The sequence below is a fragment of the Gopherus evgoodei genome, chromosome 6 (genome assembly GCF_007399415.2).
Source record: "Gopherus evgoodei ecotype Sinaloan lineage chromosome 6, rGopEvg1_v1.p, whole genome shotgun sequence".
Classification (NCBI taxonomy): domain Eukaryota; kingdom Metazoa; phylum Chordata; order Testudines; family Testudinidae; genus Gopherus; species Gopherus evgoodei.
Genome location: NC_044327.1, coordinates 5,043,989 through 5,071,468, shown reverse-complemented (window position 1 = coordinate 5,071,468; position 27,480 = coordinate 5,043,989). Strand labels below are relative to the sequence as shown.

At 43.0% G+C, this 27,480-nt stretch overlaps 1 protein-coding gene across 1 annotated transcript; it reads right to left on the bottom strand.

The window, feature by feature from the left end:
• Nucleotides 1-113: 113 nt before the first annotated feature.
• Nucleotides 114-26,991, bottom strand: LPL (lipoprotein lipase). Its single transcript, XM_030567415.1, has 10 exons — nt 26,740-26,991; nt 16,354-16,529; nt 15,819-15,998; nt 13,503-13,614; nt 10,292-10,525; nt 9,510-9,752; nt 8,250-8,370; nt 7,338-7,520; nt 5,221-5,322; nt 114-2,247 (listed from the first exon to the last, which is right to left on the bottom strand). Exons 1-10 carry the CDS (start codon nt 26,834-26,836, stop codon nt 2,229-2,231), a joined length of 1,467 nt encoding a protein of 488 aa, XP_030423275.1. The 5' UTR covers nt 26,837-26,991; the 3' UTR covers nt 114-2,228.
• Between the last annotated feature and the right edge of the window lie 489 nt (nt 26,992-27,480).

The following is a 27,480-nucleotide window of genomic DNA, read 5'->3' as shown; positions in this document are numbered from 1 at the left end:
TTGAAAATGTCTCCCTCTACCTGTTCCCAGAGTCCAGCAAATTGTGTCAGTTTTAAAATACCACTAATATTCAATGCTTATTTCTGCAAAACAAAACTAGTCTAACTAGGGAATTAATTTGACAATTTTATTAAAACCTTAGGTTTCCATTCTGTACAAATTGAGATGCTTTCTTTAGAAAATGCATATTACAGTGCATTATTTCGTAAGCATGGTTAAGTAGCTTTTTGAAAGCTATATACAGGATTAATAGCACACAACTGAATAAATGGAGATAGTCTTGATAATCTCAGCAATATATACAAACTACCTTTATACACATAAAAATATATATATTTACAGGTAATAAATAACATTTCAAGCTAAATCATGTGTCCACATGTATAGAGACCTTTCACCACTGGGCATTCAAGTGCTGTAGGTGTTTTATTAGATCCTGTATTAAAAGTATACATGTCCTCACATCTTTCAGGAAAATGCAAGTAAAAGCAATGTCAGCTGGAAACATGAATCACTTTGTTTTATCACTTTTAGAGGTCTTGAGTGATATGCTCCAATACCCACGGAACACCTCTCTCAGCTATAATTCATTGGGTTAAGACATCACATTTTTAGCACCTTTTGAGCTGTTGGCATTCCGACATATTGCACTGGGTTAGCTCTTTGTTCACCTGATCCGCTAATGGTATGTCGATTGAAAAATAACATACAGATAGGTGTCATTTTTTTGTTCTGGAAGACTTAGCACAAATGCCACCTTCACCATATGCTTTGTAATAAATGCAAGGATTACGAAAAATGGCTCTGTAATCATATTCTAACTCGTATTTCCTCCCCAATTTTTGATTTATGGTTTAAGAGAAGAAGGCTATTGAAATTTTCATGGCATTTGAATAAATATACATTATTTATTATAAAAACCCCCAACCCTTCAGTTTTACAGTACTTGTGTGTTTGTTTGTGGCACTTTTAATTCAAGTGATCTCAGAGCATTGTGTTTTGTGAACAATACACTCAGGCTCCTTGAATGGCCTAGATCCTGCACCTTACTGAAATTTGTGACATTTCAGACCATCTTGCAGCTCACAGCTTCTACCCCTATGTCATAGGCAAGAAATAAATAGAGAGTAGTCTTTGGAAACAAGAATATCAGAAAAGAGAAGGATGATCATGCAGCCCGTCCATTTTCATGTCTGGAAAATACAGGAGAACACAAGGCTAGAACAGCTGTGGCTCGAATGACTGAAACTCCAGGGTCAGAGCAGAATGGTCTGGTTTTCACCTCATTTTGCATTGGTGTTGTAAACAGGTGATGAAAATAAGTTTCTGCAGTTTTCAGTTTGTTACTTCTTTTGAAGCCCCTAACCTAGAGCGATGTCAGAGTTTAGATGGCTTTATTTGAAAAAGATGTTACCCATTAATGTTAAAATATCATCGTAGGACAATGAAAATGCTAGCATCTCCTATGACTGGAAATTTATTGCAGGATGAACTATTTAACAGAGTATAGATTAACAGGTCATACCTAAGGATAAATCAGTACTCATAGCACTGGAGTTTACCTCAAGTGCAATGCATTATTATCCAGAATTTTCTCTTTCCATATTCATTCAGGCCTGGGCATCTTTTGAGTACTAGCCTTAGCAAGAGCAGGTGTATGCTTTCCCGAATGCTAAATACATATTTGACCACCTTGAGCGACGGTCAGCGAAGGGCCTTTAAACTCATTAATTAACTGAATGGATGTTGCCCAACCACAAAAACAGACATCTGTCCAGTTTTAGAAAAATCTTTAAAAGTAACAAATCAAGTTTAAAAAGCCAAAATACAGGCCCAGAAATTAGACTTTTCAATAAATACTAAGAATTTGCTATACAGTACATTATATCAAGAAACCTTGTTACAAGGTGGTATTTTGAGGCAAAATATCTCTTAATTCTTCCCGGTAATCAAGATGTTGCACTTTCTGTAGATGTATTTTAAACTACTTGGCTAATATGTTCTTTATAGTTAAGTAACCACTTTGTGCGTTCTGAGACTCTGTACAAAAGAAAGAGTCTACTAGAATAACTAGGAATAGCAGACGAAAAGGCCAGCAGTATTACAGCTGCTAAATATTTCAATACATTCAGTTCTCAGCATCCGACATAAGGGGGATTATTTTTCCATCCAAAGCAGAAATGTTTCATCCACTTCATTCTTCAGAAAATTCACGAGCTGATCTTTCTTTAAGGTCTTGACTGGTCTCTAAAAGAGAAATAGGAGAAGTTTATAACTTATATTAGCTTTATTTGTGGGATTTTTTCAAAGTCTAAACAATTGTTGTGTGACAATATGTTAGCTGCTCAACTCTTTGATGGCTGTTGGTCACTAATTATTACACACACCTGATTTTTATAGAAGTGCTGAGCGCCAACAGTTCACATTGACTTCAGTGGGACTTAGCCGTGGAGTGAGGGCCTAGTGCACCACTATGGCGAACTGAGACCTAAATAGGCAGGTGCATCCATGAGACCTAAAAATAGCTACTGTATCAAATACTGCCCCACCACTGACAGTCTGAAACCTAGCTGTAAATCCCAAATGAAGATGGACATGTTTTAAAAGAAACCACAAATGGTCCTGAAGACAAGAGTGTGCTTGTTTCCTGCTGAGTTAGATGGTATCACTTTATATCCTACTTGGCCCCTCATGTGCAAAGCATGGTAGGGCTTTACACCTCTTGTGCTCTCCCTTTGCACAGGGGTCTATGACTATACAGGGTGGCAGAGAACCAGGACCAAATATTCAGTCACTTGAGTTTTGATAACCTTGGCAAAGTTCAGACGCTTCCCAAAGCTCACCTAGCACTGACCAGCATTACCATGGAAGTCAATGTGGCAATCTCATGAGACTGTTTTCTCACAAGAAAGCTACCTTATTGAGGTCAGAACATGTAGGGATAAAGTTAGAAAGGCCAAAAGCTATGTAGAATTTTTCCTTGCAAAGGGAATTAAAACCAACAGTAAAAGGTTCTCTAGCCATATAAATAAGAAGAAAACAAAGAAAGAAGAAGTGGGACTGCTAAACACTGAGGTTGGAGTGGAGGTTAAGGATAACCTAGGCATGGCCCAATATCTAAACAAATACTTTGCCTCAGTCTTTAATGAGGCTAATGAGGAGCTTAGGGATAATGGTAGGATGACAAATGGGAATGAGGATATTACCACATCCGAGGTAGAAGCCAAACTCGAACAGCTTAATGGGACGAAATCAAGGGGCCCAGATAATGTTCATCCAAGAATATTAAAGGAACTGGCACACTAAATTGCAAGCCCATTAGCAAGCATTTTTAATGAATCTGTAAACTCAGGGGTTGTACCATATGACTGAAGAATTGCTAACATAGTTCCTATCTTTAAGAAAGGGGAAAAAAGGTGATCTGGGCAACTATAGGCCTGTCAGTTTGACATCTGCAGTATGCAAAGCCTTGGAAAAAATTCTGAAGGAAAAAGTAGTAGAGGACATTGAGATCAAAGGTAATTGGGACAAAATACAACATGGTTTTACAAAAGGTAGATTGTACCAAACCAACCTGATCTCCTTCTTTGAGAAGGTAACAGATTTTTTAGACAAAGGAAATGCAGTGGATCTAATTTACCTTGATTTCAGTAAGGCATCTGATATGGTTCCACATGGGGAATTATTAGTTAAATTGGAAAAGATGGGGATCAATATGAAAACTGAAAGGTGGATAAGGAACTGGTTAAAGGGGAGACTACAACGGGTCGTACTAAAAGGTGAATTGTCAGGCTGGAGGGAGGTTACTAGTGGAGTTCCTCAGGGATCGGTTTTGGGACCAATCTTATTTAATCTTTTTATTACTGACCTTGGCACAAAAAGTGGGAATGTGCTAATAAAGTTTGCGGATGACACAAAGCTGGGAGGTATTGCTAACACAGAGAAGGACCAGGATATCATACAGGAAGATCTGGATGACCTTGTAAATTGGAGTAATTGTAATAGGATGAACTGTAATAGTGAAAAGTGTAAGGTCATGCATTTAGGGATTAATAACAAGAACTATTGTTATAAGCTGGGGAGGCATCAGTTGGAAGTAACAGAGGTGAAGAAGGACCTTCACAGGCTGTGAAAAAAGCTAATGTGGTCTTGGGAAGCATCAGGTGAGATATTTCCACTAGAGATAAGGAGGTGTCAGTACTGTTATACAAGGCACTGGTGAGACCTCATCTGGACTACTGTGTGCAGTTCTGGTCTCCCATGTTTAAGAAGGATGAATTCAAACTGAACCAGAGAAGGGCCACTAAGATGATCCGAGAAATGGAAAACCTGTCATATGACAGGAGACTCAAAGAGCTTGGCTTGTTTAGCCTAACCAAAAGAAGGTTGACGGGGGATATGATTGCTCTATAAATATATCAGAGGAATAAATATCAGGGAAGGGGAGGAATTATTTAAGCTCAGTACCAATGTAGACACAAGAACAAAATGGATATAAACAGCCAACAGGAAGTTTAGACTTGAAATTAGACGAAGGTTTCTTACTATTAAAGGAATTAAGTTCTGGAACAGCCTTCCAAGGGGAGTAGTGGGGGCAAAAGACATATCTGGCTTCAAGACTAAGCTTGATAAGTTTATGAAGGGGATGGTATAATGGAATCGCCTAATTTTGGCAATTACTTAGTCTTTGACTACTAGCGGTAAGTATGTCCAATGGCCTGTGATGGGATGTTAGATAGGGTGCGATCTGAGTTACTACAGAGAATGCTTTCCTGGGTGTCTGGCTGGTGAGTCTTGCCCACATGCTCAGGGTTTAGCTGATTGCCGTATCTAGGGTCGGAAAGGAATTTTCCTCCAGGGCAGATTGGCAGAAACGCTGGGGGGTTTTTGCCTTCCTCTGCAGCGTGGGGCACAGATCACTTGCTGGAGGATTCTCTGCACCTTGAAGTCTTTAAACCATGATCTGAGGACTTCAGTGGCTCAGACACAGGTTTGATAAAGGAGTGGGTGGGTGAGAGTCTGTGACCTGCATTGTGCAGGAGGTCAGACTAGATGATCATAATGGTCCCTTCTAACCTTAAAGTCTAGAAGTCTATGATTGAGTCTATGAAGACTTTCAGCACTGCCTGGTTTCAGCCAATACTGAGAACATCCTTAAAACAATGTTCTACATTCATTGATTTGTATGTGTGGCATCATATGTTGCAGTAGAGCTCTTACCCTGTGTCTGTATTGTTGGGCTTAGCAGTGCATTTCACAAATACCACAGCCTCCTTCCCTTTTGTGAGGTGAGAGATCCCATCGCGAGAGCAGAACACCATCCTGCAGATCAAACATAAGAGTTTTCACACAGTTGAGCAGGGACGACCATTTTAGCTCTTAAAATGCAACCAATGCCCAGAAACAGTGTGCCTTTGTCAAGGATGGGGTCATTTGTTTCTTAAATGCATGAGCAATTGGTTAAGGAATGGCTAGAGCTGGGAGAAATTTTTCAGCTGAAAATTTTTTCAGCCAAAAAAAGTACGGTCGGTTTGGCAACACTGAAACATTTCACCAATTTGTGCCAATTTTGCCAAGTTTTTCATTTCAACCCTATTCTCCCCTCTATCCACCGCCCTTCAAAAATTGAAAAATTTGTTTTGACACTTTCTTAAAAAAAATGTTTAAATTTCAGTTTGCAATGGACTTTCCATTTCAAAATTTCCTTTAAATTTTACTTAATCCAAAAACATCTAAAAGTCTAAACAAACTATTTTACCAAGACAAAACATTTTTGTCCAAACTAATTTTTTTTAAAAATGCCAACAAACCAAAAAAATCTATTTACACGGTGCTAAAAATAACATTAGATATCCTATGTGAAAAATAAGACCAATATTTGTTTTTAAACATTCCAGTAATGTCATTTATAAAAATTCTGTACAATCTCAAACAGCACAGGCAGTTTCTAGAGAACTTAAGTACAACGAAACTTCATTGGTAAGAGATTTTAAAAAGACACTGACTTGTTTCAATGCACTGTTATGGACAAATGGCTACTCCACTTGGAGTGAAAACTGCATGCAGCCAAATTGTGTCATTTATTGGCCCAACTCTGCGAAGTGCTAAATGACCTCAACTCCTAAAGGATCACAGTGCAAGGTGCTGAGCAATCAGGCCCTTGGGACCTGATTCAGGAAAGCACTTCTTTCCCAAATTTATTTCTGCATGTATAGGAGGTAAACTGGACTTTTTGCAGGCCCTCTCCACAGAATTTCACCCTTTGTGATTAATGACATGTTTTTTAAATAGCTGTAAGAACCTCACTTCCTGTGCAAATTCTGGCCTAGGAGTTTACACATGTGAATATTCATGTGACTTTGCATTCTCTGAACATTCTTGGTTAAAAATCTTGCTCCCCTGAAACTTTGTGAATGAAGTATGTTGCCAGTTTCACCCAAACCCAGCAGCTGCTTTTATTGGCCAAAGTTACTTGATTATTTTTTCCATATTTGTCCAGCTCTCATTACTGTGTATTTTGGAAAACTTACTACTGTACCAAATTCAGAGCTGGATGTATTACACTACAAACAATTGGTCAGATTTAAGTCCCTTTTTCAGTTCAGATTTTCTGCCAACAGATTTCGAGGTTTATGAATATGGTCACTGTTCAAAATTTGGTTTATGTGAATGCATTTCTGCTTCTGAACTACTCATGAGTGCTGCTTGGTATGCGGTATTCATTCATAACAAAGTCACATGCTGTAGTTGCTGCCCTCCTGATCGGAGGATTCCCAAGCGAATAAAGAGTTTCCAAGATGGCCACACACACATTTCCTGTGGGAATACAAATGTGGAAGGGTGTTCAGGAGTCCCTCCCTTCTCATGAACATTCTTTGTGATGAAAAAGTGTTATTTACACAAATGCTCAGAAGGAGGCAGGCGAGCTGGTCTGCAAATACCATCAAAGTTGCTGATTCAGCAAGATTCTTAAGCACATGAATAGTTCCACTGAAGTCCATATGATTACTCATATCCTTAATGTTAGCCACATACTTAAGTGCATGGCTGAATAGTGCTGAGTGCAATTTATGGGACCAGAATCACTGAGGTGCTCTAGCTGTTACAGTGATGTGAAACATCTGTAAACCTAACCTAATTAGCTGCTTGAGCCAGGTTGATGACTCTTTGCATCGCTAGAGCAGCACAAACAAACAAACAAACAGCGTGTAGCTGTGACTCTGACTCCTGGCTTTTATTCAAATAAATGCTCCTAATCTCTTTCCACCCCCACCAGATATCTTGAGAGTCCTGACACATGGCAATTAAATCCAATATTCAATTTTTACTGTAATTACTTTTTCTGCGTTTCTCCTGCCTTCACTCTGACCCTCTGGATGTCAAAAGCATAGGAGGTCCACCAGTCCGACCAGCTGAAAATGGATTCCTTCTCCCACTGGAGTGTCAGCATGAGGAGATCTCCAATATTGATCTCGGTGTAAACCAGGGAAGAGTAGGTCTTGTTCGTGGAAATTTCAGGTCTGTGGAAAAAAATAAGTTACAATCTGTGAGTAGGCCTTTGTGTATTTTCAGAGATAGGCAAGCGTGCTCTGTCTCACTTTGGGCCTGATCCCACGTGTTCTGTAGTTAATGGGCATCTTTCCACTGACTTCAGCTCAGGCCCTTACAACCCACACTAGCTCCCATCTCTGAGTCAATCTGTTGCTGGTCAGCTCCTACGCACCCCCATGTGTGCGGCTTGTGGCAGAACCATGTTGGACAACAAAACTCTATGTTAAGATTCAGATAAGTCTTTGCCTTTAACTTAGTGGGAACAGGACATTAAGACTCCACCATGGGGGAGGAAAAAAAGCACTTCTCTTGCGTAACAGCAAATCCAAGCTATTATAGTGCAGGGAGCTCTGCTTGAAGACTGATGTCATAATAAGGTCTTGAATTTCTTTGGCTTGGAGAATTTTTGATTATGATGAGCCACAAGCCTGACCTGACGTTTCTTTTTCAAATCTCTGATCAAAGTGGCCCTTATGGAGACTATATGCTAAGCCTCAGTACTGCACAGCTGACAGCTGCTATCTGAGCCAGATTTGAACCACAAGAGCTCAAAGCATGTCTCTACTGCTTGTGCTAGAGAGCCAGGTTCTTTAGTTTGGGCTGCAATAGATTCATACCCTCTGTGGTTGAAGCCTAGCAGGAGATAGCCTGAGCAGTGGGTTGTACTTGTGCTTGTCTGGATTTCCGTTGATACTCACAATATCAAAGCAATGTTCTTGCTCTCATCGGCAGTGCCATACAAAGAGACCAGGAATGGCTGATTTGTCTTGGTCACATTCACCTTTCCAAAAAAATGAACCTTGACCTGGTAATGAAAGACTGGGTGGAGGAAGAAACAGAAAAGGAAAATTCATCATTAAGAACAGCCTGCACAGAGAGAGAGAGAGAGAGAGAGAGAGAGACTAGCAAATCTGACAGCTTGGCAAAACCTGGTGTGGATCTGCCACTCAAGCTCACTAGCCCTTTGTTATGTGAGTAGTTCCACAGATATCAAGGGGACTCTCTTGTGTTAAGGATTACTTAACAGGAGCAAGGATGGCAGAATCGAATACTTCAGGATTATTTATCGCTTGGCATTGGAATGGCAATATAAATTGTTTGCTGGGGCTTCAGTGCTGGCTTGGGGTCGTTTCATGGGGAAGGTTCCTGTGTCTCAGTGCTGGGGCTAACCCTGCACACCCAGACTCAAAGGAGTAGTTCTTTCTTGTGCAAAAAGTCTCTGTGAAGTTTGTTGTAACTGATTCAGTGAATCACCACTGCACTGTAAACACCCACAAATTCCAGTCTGCCCACGGTTCCAACACTGGCAGCACCAGAGAAACGGGGAGTACCGCTTGTCCTTGGTTTACTTCTGGAGTAGTGCAGCTTTTTGCTGCTCCTTACTCAGTGCTTGTGGCACACCATACTTGGGTCCTTCATATGTTACTGTTAATGCTGCTAGGCTGACCTAGCTAGCCATCTACCTTTAACAGTTCCTCCCTGGCTGAAAGCTTTCCGATTCTTTCCAGCAATTTCCTCTTCAGACCAGCCACTGTGGCAATTAGAAAAAAAAAAAAGCGTATGTCTTGCAGTGGCAGGCTTTGGCACAGGCATTACTCTATAGAGTGTGAGTTTGATGCCTGCACATCTCAGAGCAAGTCACTTGCCACACTTTGGTTTGCTTTTAGTTTTTGCAGCAACAGTTTGGAAAAGAAAGAGATGGAAAAATTCAGAGAGTCAGACTGTTCCAAGCAGAGTTACTGACTACATTAGACAAGATAGGATTTTTTCCCTTTGGATCTCTTAACACTGTGTTACATCAGTTTCCTCGCCCTCCTCTCCTTAAGGGAAAAACTCAAAGATCTTCAATAGCTCAATGTCTCCTGATCTCAGTTCGCAAAGAAGCAAGATCATTCTCCTCCCACACAACGCAGCATGAACAAAAATCGCTTTTCCACAATGAAACGGCTGCCACCTACCTTTATAGGGCATCTGAGAGCGAGTCTTCAAATACATTTTGCTGTTTCTCTTGGCTCTCACTTTGTTGACTGTATAGCCCAGATTGTTGCAGCGGTTCTTCCTGCAGCTCAGACACAGCCCCTTCTCAAAGGTTTCCTTTGTGTTGCAGCGGTAGGCCAGGCTTGGCTTGTCTTCGTACAAGAGGGAGTCAATGAAGAGGTGGATGGAGCGTTCATGAGAGCACTTCACCAGTTGATCCACATCTTAGAAGGAAGAGAATCAGATTACCCAGTCAGAGTTATCAGTGATAAAACAATCTATCTGAGATGAGGGCCTTGTGGGGGGATTGTCACAAGTGCCTACAGAGCAGCAGTCCCATTGACTTTCAGTAAGATTTATGCTTCTAAGTAGCTAAGGGTCCATCTAGGCTGGAGCAGGAGGAGCAATTAGCAGCTCGAGTAGATGTAGCGTGCTAGTTTTGATTAAGCTTGCCCAATAAAAATAGCAGCATAGTTGCAGCGGCGCAAGTGGGAGGACAGATGAGTTGCCCGAGTACAGTCCCATCCAGGACCCTAGGTACTTATTTGGGCCAGCTAGACCCAGCGCCCACATAGACATGGCAACACTGCTATTTTTAGCATGCTAGCTCAATCAACGCTGGCATACGTATGTCTACCTGAGCTGGAACTCACACTTCCAGCTGCAATGTAGCCTGGCCTTTAGGTGCTGTTGGAAGTCCCTCCCACTCCACCCCAAGATCACTTGGGCAGGTGTTAGCCTTCTCTTTCCAAACTAGCCTTACCTGCAAGGCCTTTTTCTGCAATAAGGCGCAGAGCTTCACCTAGATTACAGCCTGGCTGGAAGCCTCCTCCATTTGGGTAGATGTCAATATGCCCAACAGGCTTCTGTATCCCAATGCTGCGATCTGGAGACCCCCTGGTGTAGGTGTGTAGGACATCGACAAAATCAGCATCATCCGGGGAGAGGCGCGTGGTTGCTTCAGCATATTCAAAGTTAGGTCCAGCTGGATCTAAACCTTCATGGGAGTAAAAAAATTCAAACCAATGGATGAAACTGATGTAATCTGTTACAGTCCCCAAGTTTGGGGAGCCTTAGTTTAAAAGTTGTTTTGTGTGCATTATCAGCTCCTTAAATACATTAATGAAAGCACACATTCATGTATGCTAAAGTATTAAATACAAACATTAAAGCTTCATTATTATTACACAGAATATGATGTATATAAAAGATGTGTAAAGAAATTAGGCAGTTTAACTCTTACAAGTTTGTGATATTTATAGCTGCTGGAAAAAAATGACTTTTCTCAAAATGTTTTCCCATTTTTTCCAGATTTTGAAAAAAAACTAATGTTTTAAAAATTCAAAATGTCAAAAAAATTTAAATATTTCAACCAGCTCACCTGCTGGTCTGAAAACAGGTGTGTATGGGGGGGATGACACGAATAATGAAAATAATCATTGTCAATTTTCCTGATTTTTAAAGAAATTTCAAATTTCAAAATTACATCAATTACAAAAGTCAAAAAAGTGACCTGCTCTAACAGTAAATAAAAACCTCAATTGTGACACTTAAATCCACTTCCCTTACTGTGCAAATTCCCATAACATAATGGCAAATGTGTCTAAAACAGATGGTTAACGTTGCTAGGACAGTTCTATGTTTAATTCAGGGGCTCAGCACCTGGGTCTGAACACTGGGGTTAGCTTCACCTCGGTGTGAGCATCAACACTGCAATACCCTACCCAAGTTACTGTGTCCTCACTGGTATAGTGCTGCACTCACCCGGGGGGAACACTGGGTGCATATTCTGGGGGCATATCCCATTATTCTTTGTGTTGTAATGAATTGAGCTGCTCTACAATTCTCTCCTAGTGAATTGTGAGAAGTGTGTTCTGTCTTTCTAGGCATAAGTGGGGCAGGAAGGGAAAGGAATTGTGGGAAGGCACTGGAGGACTATCAGCACTCGAGTGAGTTAACCTGTGTCCTCACTACAAAGTGGATGGGTTACCAACCCAAGTCAAAGCAGCACTTGTGATCTAGCCAACAGCCCCAGCAGGGCCAACCAACCTGGGTTTAAAACACAAAACTCTGCAGGTGGACAGGAAGGAGGTTAGAGGCAATATCAGTGTAACAGCCTGAGCTAGCTCTGCAGTGAAGACAGACCCACAGACAAACTGGGGGTTTTCCTGCCTGCTTAGGTCAAAGTACCGTGCCTAGCGCAGTGGGGCTCAGGCCAGTAGGGCCGATCATCACACAAATCAATAATCACTATAGGCCTCGCAACTCAACAATAAAAGGCATAAAACAAAGGCACAATCACCATCGCTAAAACTAGGGCTATCGAGAGATAAAAACATTAATCGTATTAATCGTGATTAATCGCAATGTCGTAACAGAATAAATTTAAATATTTTTGGATATTTTCTACATTTTCAAATATATTGATTTCAACTACAACACAGAATACAAAGAGTACAGCGGTCAATTTATATTTATTTTTTATTACTTTTTTTTATTATATTTATTTTTGATTTGCACTGTAAAAAACAAAAAATAGTATCTTTCAAGTCACCTAATACAAGTACTAAAATGCAATCTCTTTATCATGCAAGTTGAACTTTACAAATGTAGAATTATATACAAAAAATAACTGCATTTGAAAATAAAACAATGTAAAATTTTAGAGCCTCCAAGTTCACTCAGTCATATTTCGTATTCAGTCAATCGCTAAGATAAACAAGGTTGTTTACATTTGCAGGAGATAATGCTGCCTGCTTCTTGTTTACAGTATCACCTGAAAGTTTGCAAACATGCCATTGTTGTAGCCAGCGTTGCAAGATATTTACGTGCCAGATGACCTAAAGAGTCATATGGTCCCTTCATGTTTCAACTACCATTCCAGGGGACATGCCTCCATGCTGATGACAGATTCTGCTTGATAACAATCCCAAGCAGTGCAGACTGATGCATCTTCATTTTCACTATCTGAGTCAGATGCCACCAACAGAAGGTTGATTTTCTTTTTTGGTGGTTTGGGTTCTGTAGCTATCTTTAGAAATCTCATATTGGTACCTTCTTTGCATTTTGTCAAATCTGCAGTGAAACTGTTCTTAAAATGAACATGTGCTGGGTCATCATCTGAGATTGCTGTAACACAAAATATATAGCAGAATGCGGCTAAAACAGAGCAGGAGACATACAGTTCTCCCCCAAGAAGTTCAGTCACAAATTTAATTAAAGCATTATTTTTTTAACGAGCGTTATCAGCATGGAAGCATGTCCTCTGGAATGGTGGCCGAAGGATAAAGTGGCATACGAATGTTTACCATATGTGGCATGTAAATACCTTGCAATGCCGGCTACAAAAGTGCCATGAAAATGCCTTGTCTCACTTTCTGATGATATTGTAAATAAGAAGTGGGCAGCAGTATCTTCTGTAAATGTAAATAAAATTGTTTGTCTGAGCAATTGGCTGAACAAGAAGTAGGACTGAGTGGACTTGTAGGCTTTGAAGTTTTACATTATGTTTTTGAGTGCAGTTATGTAACAAAAATAAAATCTACATTTGTAAATTGCACTTTCAGGACAAAGAGATTGCACTACAGTACTTGTATGAGGTGAATTGAAAAATACTATTTCTTTTGTTTTTTACAGGGCAAATATTTGTAATAAAAATAATATACACTGATTTCATTTGCAACGCAGAATACAATATATATGAAAATGTAGAAAAACATCTAAAATATTTAATAATTTCAATTGGTAGTCTATTTTTTAACAGTGTGATTAAAACTGCGATTAATCATGATTAATTTTTTAAATCACGATTAATTTTTTTGAGTTAATCACATGAGTTAACTGTGATTAATCAACAGCCCTAACTAAAACCAAACCAAATTTCAAGAAGAAGGTAATATTCAAGCCAGGGGAGAAACAGGCTCCCCCATTCTCTCTTTGTGAGCACATAAACCGCATAGCAGGATTTTTCTTACCAGTGATCCTGTTAATCTTCGTTTTGGTTAGACTTCCAGCAATCCCAGCAGCATGGGCACCAAGACTATAGCCCAGCAAATGGAGGTTGTCGAGTGGGTAATTGAATTGTTCCTATGGAAGATTTAAAAAAAAAAAAGTTTAAATTCCAAGGGTGCAAAACCAAAACAATTAAGACAGAAAAAGTATCTGAAAAATTGCAATTTACTGTAAACCTACTCAGTCCCTGACTGAAGACAATATGGTTTGACATTTATTTCAGTGGGGACAGGATTAGGTGCCATGTAAAAGATTAAAGGCAGATTTGGGGGGCTAGACAAGATGACCCTTGCGGTCCCTCGTAACCCTGTGGTTCTATAGTTCAAAGGCACAAAGGCAGATAGACTCCCAGTGAAAGCCATTGGGAGTTGGGCACTTCACTCCCATTTGTGCTTTTGAAAATCTTCTCCTAAAGAAAATTAATGTCAAACAAGGCTGACCTCATATATGCTGCTCTCATCACTGCCCAGCTCAGAGAGGGTGAGCTGTGCACATATCCCATAATTGATTTTCATACGAATCACAGCACTACCCTGATACCATAGTAGCATTGTTCCCTATGCTATATTTTCTGGTGCTTTGTCCAGTCTAGTTTAACCTGTCCCAGGTGAGGAGTTTCCACTTGGCACTTGGGAGGCTATTCCATAGTTTAAGAGATTTTACCACTAAGAAATGTCTCCTGCTATTTATCCTAGATTTTCCTTTTCTTAGCCTTGTCCCCTAGTACCACCCTACAATAAAAAACCCCACTCCTTCTGCCATTCCAATATTGGTAGACTATTGTTATAATACAAGAACAATGGATTGTTGAGTCTAAAATCTTAATGGGGTTTTAAAAAGGTGTAGGGGGGACTTTCACAAGCACTTGGCATTGGCCACGACATCAATGTGAGGAGAGCAGGCCAACTTTTGAGCACCGAGTGCTTCTGAAACCCCTTCCCCGAGGAGTGGAATTAGCCTACGGGTAGCGGGGTTCTGATCCTGACCTGCTAACTCATGTGAAGACTCTGAACTGCCTTTTTACTAGGATTTTATCTTGTGTTAGTGAACATGATTTAAGAACACCCCTATTCCCCAGTGAAGCCACGGCCTTGACATTTAGATAGATAATGAGAACATCCAAAGTTGCAGAGAGGATTAAGACATTTTATGTATATAAACACTTATGCTTCAGGACATAAGCTCACCACTGACAGATGGGACTTAGGAAGAGATTCTTAATTATCCAACTATGGGGTTTCTTGCAACCTCTCCCGAGGCATGTGGTATTGGCCTCCATCAAACAAGATGCTGGGCAGTAGCTCAGTATTGCTCAGGGAATCAATATGCCCGATTCAGAGCTGTCCCTTGGGTAGGGCAAATCAAGGTGGCCCCCCTGGGCTTTGGTGGGCCCCGTGCTTTGATAAAAATCAGACTGTCCAGATATCTAGCCCTTTGTCCTGCATCCCAACCGATGTACAATCGGTCCTGATATTCAGGCGAGGAGGCGGGTGGCAAAGTGAGGCGGGAGGGCAAGTGGGATTAGGAGGCGAGCAGGCAGGAGGGGGTGAGGAGGCAGGCAGTGAGGAGAGGTGGGAGGGCAAGCGGGATAAGGAAGCGAACGGGAAGGCAAGCAGGCGGGCAGACGGTGAGGAGGAGAGCAGCAGACGGTGGGGGCGTGCTGGACGGATGCTGAGGAGACTAGCAGGCAGGCTGATTTGTCCCGGGCCCCGCGCCTCCCAAGGGATGGCATTCTCCTTCTTGCCCCAGTCACACTTTTGTGGACTTCATTGTGTACTGGGGTTGCTCAGCAACTATGAAATCAGTCCTAAGCATAGCTTTAGGCGCCTAACTTTAGACCATTGGTCTGCACCAATGTCAGTTCCTCTTACCATGTGCCCTGCCTTCATTGTCTTCTAGGAAAGCTGTAGTTCAATTCTTTTAACTTTTCCTGATAATTCAACCCCTCCATCCCTTTCTATTCCTCTCTGAATTCCCGCTGGTTCATCAGAATCTTTCTGCTGTTGAAATGATTACAAATGAACACACACTCTTCCAGTTGTGATCTCTCCAAAGCAGTTCAGACGTGTGTGTGTGAGCCACGTAGAACATGTACCTAGCTTTGCCTCCATTATTAAATATTTGGGTAGAAAAATCACACCCACTTTCTGAATGGCCTGAAGCTCCTCTTGAAAGAAATCTAGAATGGAGATAGAACAAACTAAACTGTACCGTTAAAGTAGTCTAACTCCTAGCACCTACACAATCCAAGTGATCTAGCCCTCTGTACAAGTGCTTACCTCCATCCAGTCAATAAATATTGCTACATCCTTTCCCACCAGTTTAGTGTAGGCAGCAGATACTGGATAATGCTGCTGGGCACGACTTAGCCAATCTACAACGACGACATTAGAGTCGGGTTCCCTCTTATACAGAGCATCCACCAGCTTTGGGACCCAGCTCTCGTACATTCCAGTTACCTGAAAAGAGATTTCACATTATTATTTGTATTGCAGTAGCACCTAGAAGCCTCAGCTGAGATTGGCTCCTCACTGGGTTAGATGCTGCTCATACATATAGTGAGAGAGAGTTGCCGCCCCCGAAATGCTGAAGGAGCCATACAATGGGGAAAGTAAACCCCTTTTTTACTGTAAACACACCTGCCATGGGCTAAAGTTTCAGTGCATTTCAGTGGATGGCACTGAAATGCACCAGGCTTATGCAAGTAACTCACTACAGGGCCTGACACTGCAGTTACTGTGTGGGTGTGGAGCTCCCACTGACATCAATAGCAGCTCTGACTGCAGCTCAGCTCCAGGAGAAGTTTCCTCTTACCGTCCATCCATGGATCACCACAAAGGTTTTACTGGTATGGTTGAAGTTGCATCGTGCCATAGTGTCTTCTTGACCAGGGACCAAGTAGCAGATGTCATCATCAGGTTCGTCAGCTGTCCTTAAAGAAAATTTGCTCTGGATCCCCTCAAAATCTCTCTTTGTTTCTATGGTGCTTCCTATAGTGGAGACAGCATATTGGAAACAGGTATTAAAACAGGTTTAGGAAGATGCATAATAAAAAAACCAAACCTTTCGATCATCACATATCTAAAGATGTCAGAAGACAAGGTAAAATCCATTTCACCCTACTCTAAGGCCCATTTCCCTGCCAGAACAAGGACGTAGAAACTGACCAATTATAGGAGTATGTGTTTGTTTTAGGCTTCTATTTTAATCCGGTAATGGAAGAGATAAAACTGGTGCATCTGAAAAGCAGTTAGCACTGGATTGTGGAGAAATGCCCAAGGTTTTCAAATTGAGGGGTGGGGGAAGAGGAAGAAATCAATGAGTTCCTAATGAGCTTCATAGTATTGATGATGTGTCTTCCCCATAATTTCAGCTTTAATGAAAATCACTTAAGCAATAACAAACTGATTCTTCAGTAATTAATGAGTAGCAGCAAACTCATCCATGCTTTTATTCCATGTGGGTGTCTGGGTTTGTTCTGACTAAAATAAAAAGCAAGCAGGAAGGTCAAAAGGCAGCCTTGGGGATTAAAAGTGAGCCAACGAAACAGAAGCTCATGTTTCAAAGGCAATATTATGGCAGACAATCTGATAACCTACTTTCTAAGAAAAGCTACTCTCTATCCATTCTAGGGAAGGAGAAAGGGCATATTAGTAATGGCATGTGGTATGCTATGCATGCAATGAGCAGCTCTTTTTTGGAGAAATTCCTCAGCTTTCAGAAAAAAAACTATAATTTACTTTTCATTTTTATGACAAGAGGAAGGAGGAAAGTCTGTGCTATTTGGATTTCATACTCAGTGCAGTATAAAAATCATACACTTTTATAATGGTATTTCCTCTGTTTAGAATATGCTCCTAAAAACTAGAAACCAATATTTCTGCCCCTTTTTAGGCCCTGATGTGTCCAGGCCATCCTTATTCTCAGCAAAGCACTTCAGCTTGTGATTAACTACAGGTTTTGCTGAACAGAGATGTATCTAGACATGTGCATATATGCTTTGCTGAACTGGGGCCTTAGTTGGCAGATTTCCTTTTAGCAAATATTGATTTCTCCTCTTCTCAACCCAGCAAAAGCTAATACTGCTCAGTTCTGTTTACCAGTTTGTTTATTGGCACCATTTCCAGCAGGATTTCACAGAGTTCTGGGAATATAATCATTAAATGCTCAGACCTAGAGCAGGGAACACAAAGATACAAAGTATGGCATTTTGCAAGACACACACAAATAATGGCCATTTTTCCTTGATTTTTTTCCATGACAGAAAGTTGATTTTCTGGAATGAAGATGTTAAGAATATGAGAATATTTCCTGCCTGGTATCTATATTTTTCAATATTGTTATTCTGTAAATTTCATGCATTATATATGTAATTCCATGTATTATATATGCTTCATTGATTTAAAACCCAACCTTTTGTGTTCAGTTACCTTGCTGAATAAGGCAATTTAATTAAGCAAGTGCCTAAATTTAAGCACTTGAGTAGATGCACTGAAGGTAATTGGATTCCTCATGTGCTTAAAGTTATACCCATGCTTAAATTACCTTCTTGAACTCATAGACTCATAACTGAGGCCTAACCTGTTAGTATTGCATGTGCTCTGAAGTCCTGCAAACAAAACATAACTGTTACTGTGGGTGTTAGCATCCAGCATCACAAATAAACAGCGATACAGCAATATTAGCTATATGGGCAAAGGCACTTTCATGCCAGCAGTACTGTCTACACTAGGGCACTTGACATTTGTACACTGGCCAGCTCCAGGCACCAGTTCAGGAAGCAGATGCTTGGGGCGGCCAATCGGAAGGGGCAGCACGTCCAGGTCTTCGGCAGCAATTCAGCAGCAGGTCCCTCAGTCTCTCTCGGAGGGAAGGACGAGCCGCCGAATTGCCGCCAAAGAATGAAGCAGCGTGGTAGAGCTGCCGCCGAAGTGCTGCCAATTGCGGTTTTACTTTTTTTTTCCCCTGCTTCCTTCTTCGCCGCTTGGGGTGGCAAAAAAGCCGGAGCCGGCCCTGACACTGGCAATAAATAAAGAAATAAAAGTCACAGCCCCTAAATGACATTGCAATACCAGTAGAAGTTTCTAGTGTCGGCCTGACTATATCTATTCCTTATAAATCGCTGCCTTTGGGGATTCCTCCCCCTCCCACCCCATATACAGCCCATTCCGAACTTCTCACTCTCACCACAAATGTTAATTATCTCTGCAATCCATTACCCTCTTTCTGAAAAACAGCCTCAGAGTAACTAGGATAATTTTTCTTCAACCCATAGAGAGAAAGCCCTGAAGGCTGAATAGTTCTTAGTTAAACATCAAACTTTCTTTCCACTCAGTGATGACTCAATAAAGTCTTAAAAAGGGATAAAAGCAGCTTTCAGCTATGAAATGCACAGAACCTCATAAAGACTTTGCATGTGTAAGGTCCTGTTTCACACAGGAAGGCAAATAAGAATACTCCAGCTGCATTCCCTTTATACTATTTTCTTTGTATTTAGCTACTACATGGCAATTCCCCACTGCACTAAGACTATTAGATAATCATCCAAAATATAGACTAAACTGGCATCTGCTTAATAGTGCGTCCATTTCAATACATAGACTATTATTTCTGATAGCTGACAGTATACCCTCTAAAAGAAAGATATTACCTCATACACCTTCTCTCTAATATCCTGGGGCTGACACAGCTACCATACTGCATGGAATAGACCCTCTAGCTTGTAATAGTTAAGTAACTCCCAGGAATGCTCTTACGTTGACGTGTATGTGATTATTAACAAGAAGAGCTTGCATTTCTATAGCACCTTTCATTGGAGGAGCTCCAAGTGCTTTACCAATATTCATTAATTCAGCCTCATAAAACACCTTTATATATAGGGACCATTTCATCCACCACTGAAATGCAGTCACCTCTGCGACCACATCAACCATGTAAGCATGCAAAGCCATGAGCCATTGGTCAGAGGAGGAGAAGGTGGTTACTATGTACAGCTGAAATTGCAGGAGAGATCTAGGAAGTCAAAATGAATAGCGATTCATCTAGACTGCCAGGATTAGCAACCCTGTACTTACAATAAGTGCCATGGACTCTTTAGTGGCCACAAATGGTCAGAGACTCAACTGAAGAGAAGCAACTCCAGCAGCAAGGTACACCAGATAGTTACTTACTCAGCATACATTATGTATGTGCGAGTCACCAGTAATTACTTCTTGCTGTTCAGAGGTGTTCATTGGCGGTCTTCCTCAAGTACTGGCCTGACCTCCCTTTGTTTGGCATGCAAAATCTGATTAGATCACAGCATAAGATGATTTGGCTGCAACTCACATCTTAAACCAAGAATTCACTACAATTACAATTCTTTCTCCCTTCTGACCATTTAGAATCTGCAATTTCAGTATGTGTGCATGTGTACACACATTCATTCATATACACCACACACACACTGAATATAGGCTGCAAAGGACCTCAAGAGGTCATCTAGTCCCTCACCACATACTGAGAAAGGACCATTCCTGACAAGTGTTTGTCTAACCTATTCTTAAAAACCTCCAATTAAGGGGATTCCCCAACCTTCCTTGGTGATCTATTCCAGTACTTGACTATCCTTATAGTTAGGAAAATCTTTTCTAATATCTAACCTAAATCTACCTTGCTGAACAGTGCTTAAATATATATGGACTACGTACTGTTTTAAAATAACAAAGAAGGTCTATGGGCTAAAAGTAGGCCCAGCTAAGACACATTATTAAACAGCCATGTACAGCTACTCAGAAAACTAAAATTTGCCAGTTCAATTTGTGCCCCTGTTCAAAGGATAAAAGCAGTATCTTGTCGTACTACCACAAATTAGTTTGAATAATAATACCTTTTCTTGAAGGCATAATGATTGTAGGGACCATAAAGAGAAGAAAATCTCATCACACCAATTTAGTTTCATATTTGTAAACTAGCTGCAAGGAAATTCTGATGCAGGGTTTTAACCGTTGAGTTCTTCCATAGAGCCAAAGAACCGTAGCGTTGTCTATACACAAACTCACGTCAGTTTAACTAAAAGTGGGTTTTAAAAACAATTTAGTGAAACTGCTGCATTGCCCCTCCAATCTTTTATTGGTTTAAAATGGCTTATATTAATTTAGCTGAATTTGGCACAGAATGGACATAAGCTAAAATTGATAGAAGTCAGGTTTCAGTCAAATGAAGAGTATCCACACAAAGGTTTTCAACCAATTTTAGGTAAGGTGGCGCAACTTTGTGTTTAGACAAGGCCTTATAGAGAATGGTGACTTAAGTGCAAAATTATTCCTTTTTAAAAATTAATACTTGCTATGGTCCTGATTCAGCAAGGTATGAAAGCATGCATGTTGCTTTATGCACATTAATAATATCATTGTAGTCAGTGCTGCAGTACCTTTTAGAGGCATATTTTTAAATACAAAGTATAATTTTCTGGCATTTGTTATCTGTGTAGGGATGATGCACTATAAAGAAACTCAATTTTCTTGCCATGAAATTCACTCTGGGCTTTTTATTGTACACATTTTAACCATAATATTTGTCCGGGAGCCAGTCAAAATAACAATCTACAATGTTTTGTTTCTTATTTTATTTTTGTAATTGAAGGAAGCAGAAGTGTTATGAATAACAGGCTAAGTGAAGATTCTGCACAGAAAGAACTTGCTTTTCTGATATTGCCCTTGCAATGTTGCCCATTCTCATGATTTTATCCCAAGTCTCACAATATTTGGTGTTTTTCTTAAAGCCCTGGCGCTGGAATCAGGAGGCTACAAGAGAATCTTAACTTTCCTTTTGTTAAAAAGGATACTTTTCTAGCCCTCTTGGTGGGGAGGAATCCACAAGTGACACAAGTGTGCCCATAAGCACCCATAAGCAAAATAAACATTTATTGTTTTTTAAAAAATCCTTGTGATTTTTAAGTCAAGCTCATGATTTTTTGAGGTTAACTTGTGATTTTTGACCGCATGAGGTTGGCAAGTTCTGCAGCCGTGAAAATCAGCAGTAACTCCACTGACGTTATGGCCTGATCTGTTGCCCACTGAAGCCAAAGGAAAGACTCCCACTGACTTCTATAGACATTGAAATGGCTCCTGACTCAAGTGGAAGGATAGAATCAAGCATTATGGACCCGATCCTGTTCCCACTGAAGTCAATGACAAAATTACCATTGACTTCAATGGCAGAAAGACTGTGCCCATCATCGAATTGATCTCTATTGTTGGGTGGGTAGACAATTGAATTTTGAGCAAGTGGAACTACCCCGTGTAGGTGTAGGATATGAAGTATCATAAGATCTAAATAATTATTCACTATGGATCAATGGATTTGAACTGTGGATTAAGGAAGGAATCTTGGAAAAACAAGAATTTCATCATTTGTCATGTTACATACGCAGATGTGGAAATTCAAATGGTTAGATACATAAAAACATCATGGGTTAGATCCTCGGCTGGCACAGCTCCATTGAAATTAACACACATATGCTCAAACATTGACACAAACAACAGTAAGAGTTCTGCTGAGATAACTAGTCCTACAGCTGATAAAGCGCAATAGAACATCACGTCTCAATCACCTTGAATAACCCACCAAGCTTCTTATATCAGCCCATGTTCCCTAACAAAGTAAAGTTTTGTAACTCAGACAAGTGAAATACCTTTGCAAGGACTAAATTACAGAAATAATCATGCTTGATTTGATCTGAGTGGTTTAAACAATACAATAGGATCACACTGTTTGTTACAACTCCACAAAACAACCCATAAAGCAGGCTATTGTTTAACTACAGTGTGCAAGAGCTTCAGCTTAGTTTATTAATCCCACACATGAGGAAAGAACTCCGTGGCTTTAATCCTGCAATAAATATTATGTGGTCTAACTACTGCACTTGCACATTGCTCCATAGGACTCAGATGGACTCCATGTGGGCACAAATGTCTGCACACACTGGTTCAAAGCCTGAGTCATTCCCTGTAGAATGACTGTGTCCCTAAAGTGCATTTGGTATGTTTGTAAAATAATATACTGGGGGTATTTTCCCATCCTTTAGACACACTGGACCATCTCTCCTACATTTTAGGACCATCCACAAAGCTCAGTGGTCCTAGCATCCTAAAACACTGTAAATAATCACACTTTAAAACAGTGTTAAGATGATAAAGTGCAGCTGTGAGCAGACTTCTACAATAATAAACACAAGGGCCCTTTTTATAATGATGCCCAAGGGAGTATAAGTACAGGGCAGTTTCCCAAAAATGAGATTTTCTCATACATAATAAATCTAACAGGATCCTATGATTGCACTATGCAGTTAGTTCTCCAATATGCCCTCTCAGAAGTGTCAAAAGATTCTGCTGGAAAGTTCATATACCAGCAGCTCTGGCAGAACTATTCCAAACACAGAATTTACAAGTAATATTAAAAGCTGAGGACCAAATTTTTCAATTGTTTACACTAATGTAAACTGGTGTAACTCCTTTGATTTAGATGGAATTACTCCAGATTTACACTGATTAAACTGAGATCAGAATTTAGCCCTGTAAATATAATCTTCCTTTGAACATCTCTGTGTATTGTTTCTTAAGGATTCAGACGTTATGTTTCCTGTGGCCCAGATCCTGCTGTCCTCTGCTCCTAAAACACCCATTGACTTCAATGAGAGTTTAAAGGAAAGCCAGGCTCACGGCATGGCTAGATCTGAGATGTTCTCACAAGTGGTTCCCACATGATCTATTATTAGGGAGAACTAACACATTAAGCAAAAAGGCTTCAAAGCATGGAAGTAGCTATAGTAATGAAAACGATGTTTACAAATTTGCTCTGGGAGAGAAGAGAATTCTCATTTTATGCTACTAAGCTATTATTGTGATGGGTGCCCTAGAATTACCACCGATAGAATAAGATTAGATTCAAGGTGAGAATATATTCCTTTTCACTGTGGCCTAGGGTGACCATACGTCATGTTTTGGCCAGGACAGTCCCTTTTTTAAGCTCTGTCCCAACCGTTCCGACTTCTTTGGCAAAAGTGGGCATTTGTCCTGTTTGCTCTTGCCGACTTGATATAGTCACCCAACTTGTGGCACTAACACTCCATCCATTTTCTTTTTAATGTTTCTCAAGGAAGTGTCAACAATGAGAAAAAATGTAGCCCCAGATCCTCAAAGGCAGTTAGGCATCTAAATACTGCTGACAGGACTGGTGCAAGGATGTTTCGCGCCCTAGGCGAAACTTCCACCTTGCGTCCCTCTCACCCCTGCCCTGAGGTGCCTTCCCCCCCCCCGGCAGCTCTCCTCCTCACCCTCAGGCACCCCCCCTTGCAGCAGCTCCTCACCTCCCACCCTCCGTCCTGAGGCACCCCCCCGGCCCTAGGTCACCCCTGCTCCGTGAATGATCACCCCGAGCACGCCGTGGCCGCTACACTTCTCCTGCCTCCCAGGCTTGCGGTGCCTAAGCTGATTGGCGCCGCAAGCCTGGGAGGTGGGAGAAGTGAAGCGGCTACGGCGTACTCGGAGTGATCGTGCGCGGAGCAGGGGTGAGCTGGGGCGGGGAGTTCCCCTGTGTGCCGCCCCCCTCCCCCCTATTTGCTGCAGGCAGCCCTCCCCGCACCCACCTGCCCAGCTCCCTCCACCTAAATGCCTGCGGCGAACGGGGCGGTCGTGACTGCTGAGGATCTGGGCCATAGCTAGCTACGATCTTAGTTTTGCTTGGTGGTTTCCACCAGATATGTCCAGATTTTTTTCTAACTGCTTAGATTTTTAAAATGCATTAGTCTCTCTCCCATCTTTGATGAAGAGTTGGTTGAAAGTTTCTTTGTTGAAAGTGTACTAGTTTTGTGGATTAACAAAGTGAAAATTAGTGAAATTCTACTATTCCCTAGATGATACAGTCTTCCATTCCATGTTCTGTGTGTGCTATATATATCTCCACTATGTGTTATATTCATCTTCAAACTTTACTCTAATTGCTTCATCTTCTTTAAAGGCATTAGTTACAACGCCAATGCATCATTACATGTTGCAACTAGTTTTTGTTTTTAAAACATGCTCAAGATGTTCCAGCTGTGTCTATTGTGCAACTGGATGGGCCACTTGACCCACCTAATAAACACACACAACTAGGGCCCAGCTCCTTTATCACCAACAGGGGGCAATCGGATGCCACATTGCACATGAAAAAAAAAGTAACCCAGTCCCCTGCTTGGTCACTGGTCAATACCTGCATGTCAGTGATGGAGAAGACCCGAGGGGCCAGTAACCAGGTGCCCTGCCTCGGGCTAGGGGCCTGATTCTCGTCTCCCTGGGGCAGAGCAGGAGGGACTCCAGCAGCTCAGGGCAGTGACAGCGGTGTAGGAGACCCCGGGCTGGGACTGTAGCAATTTGGGGCAGGGGCCAGTGTCTCCCGGGTGTGTGCAGCGCCGGGCACGAGGCGCACAACTGCTGGCCTGGCTCGCCCGCGCGGCTCCGGCACCCCGGGCAAAGGGCCCGCGCGCCCGGCCAGCCACGCCCCGGGAGCGGCCCAGCCGCAGGGACTTCCCCCGCCGCGCCGGACCGCGCGCCACGGTGACCTTGGCCCGCGTGCCAGGCATTCCAGCGCCGCGCCGCGCGCTACGGGCAGTCCCCATCCGGGCCTCCCCGCACCCCCCCCACTCCCGCGGCGCGCCCCTCGCCCCTCCCTCCCTCCGTCCCCCGTGCGTGGCCCAGGCTGCCCCATACCCTCCTCCAAACAACCTCCTGCCTGCCCCACACCCTCCTCTGTGCATGCCCCCAACTCCCCGCTTGCCACACAGCCTCCCCTGTGCATGTCCCACACCCTCCCCCTGCCTGCCCCACACCCTCCTCTGTGCATGCCCCCCGCCACCCTGTCCATGCCCCCAACCCCCCGCTTGCCACACAGCCTCCCCTGTGCGTGTCCCACACCCTCCTCTGTGCATGCCCCCCGCCACCCTATCCATGCCCCCAACCCTCCCGCTTGCCACACAGCCTCCCCTGTGCATGTCCCACACCCTCCTCTGTGCATGCCCCCCGCCACCCTATCCATGCCCCCAACCCCCCCGCTTGCCACACAGCCTCCCCTGTGCATGTCCTACACCCTCCCCTGTGCATGCCCCCCGCCACCCTATCTATGCCCCCAACCCTCCCGCTTGCCACACAGCCTCCCCTGTGCATGTCCCACACCCTCCTCTGTGCATGCCCCCCGCCACCCTATCCATGCCCCCAACCCCCCCGCTTGCCATACACCCTCCCCCTGCCTGCCCCACACCCTCCCCTGTGCATGCCCCCCGCCACCCTATCCATGCCCCAACCCCCCGCTTGCCACACAGCCTCCCCTGTGCATGTCCCACACCCTCCTCTGTGCATGCCCCCAGTCTCCTCCTGCCTGCCCCACAGCCACCCTATCCATGCCCCAACCCCCCCGCTTGCCACACAGCTTCCCTTGTGCATGTCCCACACCCTCCCCCATGCATGCCCCCAGTCCCCTCCTGCCTGCCCTACAGCCACCCTATCCATGCCCCCCCCACTTGCCCCACACCCTCCCCCTGCCTGCCCCACACCCTCCTCTGTGCATGCCCCGAGTCCCCTCCTGCCTGCCCCACAGCCACCCTATCCATGCCCCCAACCTCCCCGCTTGCCACACAGCCTCCCCTGTGCATGCCCCCAGTCCCCTCCTGCCTGCCCCACAGCCACCCTATCCATGCCCCCAACCCCCCCGCTTGCCCCACAGCCTCCCCTGTGCATGCCCCACACCCTCTCCTAAACAAGCTCCTGCCTGTCCCACACCCCTCCTCCATACATGCCCCAAATACCCCCTCCTGTCCACCTCACATCCTCCCCTGTGCATGTCCCGATGCTTCTTTCCTTCCTGTGCACGCACCCAACATCCCCCTGCATCTCTCTAGTCATAACCCTGGGCGCCACCATGCATGCCCCCCCAACCTCCTCTCTTTCTGACATGCACATCCCCAACAGCCACCTGTACATGCCCCCTGCACCTCAATCTTGTCTCTCCCATGCATGCTCTGATACCCACCTGTGCATGTCCCCAGCAGCCCCCCTTTCCGTTGTGCACATCCCAGCACTCCCCCCTTTAGTATAAAGTCAGAAACAAAAGTTAAGCTGATGTTTGCAAAAGTGATATTGTCTCGCAGCTTCCAGTGTTTCTCCCACGCCAAGGACTCAGACTTACTTGGGACAGTGGCTTGTGTCGTGGCAGTAGCTGTACAGAGAGCAGCGAGGTAGTGGATCCACAGGCCCAGGGCTGCCAGCAGTGCTCCCCTTGCCATCACTGGAGATGTCTCCCTTTCCCAGTGTCCAGAGGAAATCAAGTGAGTGCAGTTTGTGCAGCCTGGGGCTCAGTGCAAAGTTTCCCTAAAGTTAAGGGCAAAAAGTGCCACTAGGTCTCCTGGAGTAGGAGAAGCCCCTTTCTGTCACTGCTTCAGGCTCCTTATGTGAATGGAAATATGCAAATAACCCTCACCACCTATTGGCTATAAAATCATATGTGAGGGCGGAGGAGGGGCCCCATGCTCAGTTCCAAATACCAGCACTCAGTCTCTAACTCTGTAACCACGCTCATGCTTCCCATCTTCTTGCAGGCGAGAGTTCAGCTGCAGTTTGCTGTGCTTTTGCTTAAGCAGTTTGCTGGGGAGTTTCTTGCATGAGGAGTAGTGATGGGTGATTACTCCTCATGCACATTTATTTTGTAAACCCATATCCTCTAATTGAGCTCTTCTGTCAGCTGGAGAGCCCAGTTTTAAAAACCTTTACAGAAGGATCCTCAAACTCAGGCATGCGCTTCTGGAAAGCACTCAATACAGCCTAAGAATCTATATAGAATTAGGGCTTGTCTACACTTGAGTTAATTTGGATTAATAATGCCTGATTAGTGCCGTATGTGGACATTCTTATTCTGGAAAAAGAGTGTCTT

Excerpts from the sequence above, each read along its gene's own strand:
- LPL (XM_030567415.1), bottom strand. The coding sequence starts at position 26,836 with ATGGCAAGGGGAGCACTGCTGGCAGCCCTGGGCCTGTGGATCCACTAC. Across the intron at positions 15,999-16,353 it reads TGGTGATCCATGGATGGACG|GTAACTGGAATGTACGAGAG; the intron begins GTAAGAGGAAAC and ends ATCTCTTTTCAG. Across the intron at positions 13,615-15,818 it reads TATTTATTGACTGGATGGAG|GAACAATTCAATTACCCACT; the intron begins GTAAGCACTTGT and ends AATCTTCCATAG.